Consider the following 2745-nt stretch of genomic DNA (forward strand, 5'->3'; position numbering starts at 1 on the left):
CTCCTTTTTTCTTCTCTGTCTCCCCCCCCCCCCCCCCCCCCCCCCGGAACTGATACTTTAAGTAAAAAAGCTGCTAGTTCAAAGGACAGTTTGAGATGCAGAACCTGCAGGAAATGGATCCTGTCCCTAGTGAATTAGAGTTGGTCCCTTTTCCTCCTGCATTCTCATGTGAGTTGTCAGTCTGGGCCTCTACTCAATCTAGGATGCTAAATATCTGGATTTTGGTTCAAACTTGACTCTCTAGTTTTTGATTTTTTTTTTTCATAATGGCTTAAACCAGCATTCATACAGAGTTTTATAACCCTAGGGACAAACCTTCTATCTGTCACCAAATAACTACACAGAAGTATGTAAAAACTGCAATGAAAGCTACAAAATGTTGAATGACCTGTATAACAACTTGCAAAGGATGAACAGGCAAGGTGGTGAGTCTGGGCACTCTGCACACTTGTGTATCGACGTGGAAGATGCAGTAAGTGTTTATTAATACTCAACAGGGGATACCTTGTCATGGAGGTCTTTATTAATCTGACATCTTTGCGCTTGTCCTGCTAGGGATTGCCTTTTCCCTTTCGGTGTGGGACAGTACTGGCAGCAGTGCCTTTGTCAGGCTGATGTCCTGTGAGAAAGAAATTAGCCCAGTGGGGTTGCCTTGCTAGGTCTTGTCCTCAGCCAGTGCAGCAGGAGCATGGCTGAAGCTCCTGATCACCCAAATGCGTTCCAGTTTAAGTAGCCGCACTTTAATTTCTTGTTACTGCGAAGGGGTTGGATTTAAAAAAAAAAAAAATCATCTTAATCTTCTGGCTTTTAATGCGAAGCTTTACTGCTATTGTTCTAGCCTCAGTAATAATTGATTCCTCATTACAGCAGCTGTTTCTAGGGGTCCTCAGCATTGGTGACATATGTTTGGAAAAAGCTTTGTTACATTATGGGGTTTTACGCGGTTGGGCAAAAGGAGCGCTGTCGAAAGTATGGGATTAGCCCTGTCCCCGCAGGCTGTCACTGAGCTCTCTGGGCAACAGGCATGTGGCAGCGTGACAGTATATCTGAGTATAGTCTGGTTTTGAAGCTTTTGAAAGTTTTGATGTGAAATTCTGGGTCCGTTTAAATTGTCTGTTTCTACCTTTCTGGGGATTGCTTGCTTCTGGGGTAGGCGTCTGCTAAAGCGTTATTTTCTGAGGTCATATTTGAACACTTGAATGTCTTGAGGCCTGAGTGTTTGCCATGCTACACGGCAAAAATGCATGTGCTCGCTTTCACGGCTTGCTTATGTTTTCCTTTTAGATGAACATCACTCGGAAGCTCTGGAGCAGGACTTTCAACTGTTCTGTTCCCTGCAGTGATACAGTCCCCGTGATTGCAGTTTCATCCTTTATTCTCTTCCTACCTATTGTTTTTTATCTTAGTAGCTTCCTTCACTCGAAGCAGAAGAAACGGATACTCATTTTGCGTAAGTGATGGTGCTGGCATTTCACTGTTAGAGTTGGGTGGTGCCAGGGACTTGCTTGGCTCTTGCGGGAGAGGGGGCCCAGCCAGATCTGCCTGCAGCTGTGCTGATGGGCGCTAATAGCGACTATTAGTCTGCTGCTGTCCCCTGAAGAAGGGTAGTAAAGAGCTTCAGCCATATCTTTTCATTAAAGTTTTTGGACGTGAACAGAAAGCTGTTTGCAAGTCTGTGTCAGATAAATAGAGGGAGTGGAGAGACTAGTTTTGTGGAATTCTTTGTGTTTAATTTTCTTATAATTTTTCCCTTTCTAGCCAAGCGCATCCAGTCAAATGCCAGTCTTGTGAACATCCAAGAAAAATGCAGCTGAGCTGCAAAACAAAACCTGAGAACTGCTGCTGGTATACAGTGGGTACAATTGTGTTGGAATGAGGCCGGCACAAAAGAGGAGTTAATTATGGTTTAGTGTAATGATACAGAGCAACACAAGTTAAACAAAATGCTGTCTGACTTCTAAGCGAGGATATTAACAAACATGGCAAGGCAGGGCTGTGTGATGCTGTGCGGACTCTGGTTTTGAAAAATCTGTGGATTTTTTCAGTCTTGGGCTGAACCTGGTGTTTTTCTGTTTCTAAGCTTTTGTATTTCTCATCAATATAATAGTTGCACTTCCCTTGCATGGTTTTTTTCCCCTCTAATTTATTGTATTTGTTTCATAGAAACATGAGATTCTGAATCTTTTTGAGGTGATTTTTATAGACAGACAAAACTTGAAATATTTGGTGTTCCTGCTTGAAACATTATTTTTATTCGACGTAACATTCACTTTTGCCAGACTTGAGATGGAGAGGAAACCTTTAAAAAGGAAAGTTCCCATCTTTCTGATACCTCTCTAAAGTCATGCTGCTGGTCTCTGTTGGCAAAAAAAAAAAAAAAGCACCATGAAATATGTGGAGGAAGTGGTAATGTATAATGTCCAAAGCCAGCAACAAAAGCAACAGAACTGCCAGTGCTAGACATGAATAATAATCATTGATGACTACAGTATTCAGCTATCTCTGAAGCAGGCGGCACGTTTAATCATTTGCACACTTTAACCACTAAAATAATTGCTTTTCAAATGTTAAATTTTCAGAGGCTTATTTTAGGTGTCTGCTTAGGTAACTGAATGCTTCCCTGTTTGTCTGTTTGTGTTTTTTCCTTTTCTTTTAAATTTGTTTTGGTTTTTTTATTGTTTTCTTTTGTAAAGGAGAGGTGAGGTGAAGTCAAGTCACTGGAGATGCTGAATTTCCTGCTCTAGA

The 2745-nt window shown here is 41.7% G+C and overlaps 1 protein-coding gene across 1 annotated transcript in view; it reads left to right on the plus strand.

Moving 5' to 3' along the window:
- OSTM1 (osteoclastogenesis associated transmembrane protein 1) overlaps positions 1 to 2380 on the plus strand; it is a 7771-nt gene extending 5391 nt beyond the window's left edge. Inside the window, exons 4-6 of the mRNA XM_009644762.2 lie at positions 308 to 472; positions 1285 to 1450; positions 1759 to 2380. Coding sequence (XP_009643057.1) covers positions 308 to 472; positions 1285 to 1450; positions 1759 to 1814 — 387 coding nt within the window. The 3' untranslated portion in view covers positions 1815 to 2380. The remainder of the gene's footprint in view (positions 1 to 307; positions 473 to 1284; positions 1451 to 1758) is intronic.
- Positions 2381 to 2745: the final 365 nt, after the last annotated feature.

This window comes from Egretta garzetta, unplaced genomic scaffold, assembly GCF_000687185.1.
Source record: "Egretta garzetta isolate BGI_Z169 unplaced genomic scaffold, ASM68718v1 scaffold138, whole genome shotgun sequence".
Lineage (NCBI taxonomy): Eukaryota > Metazoa > Chordata > Aves > Pelecaniformes > Ardeidae > Egretta > Egretta garzetta.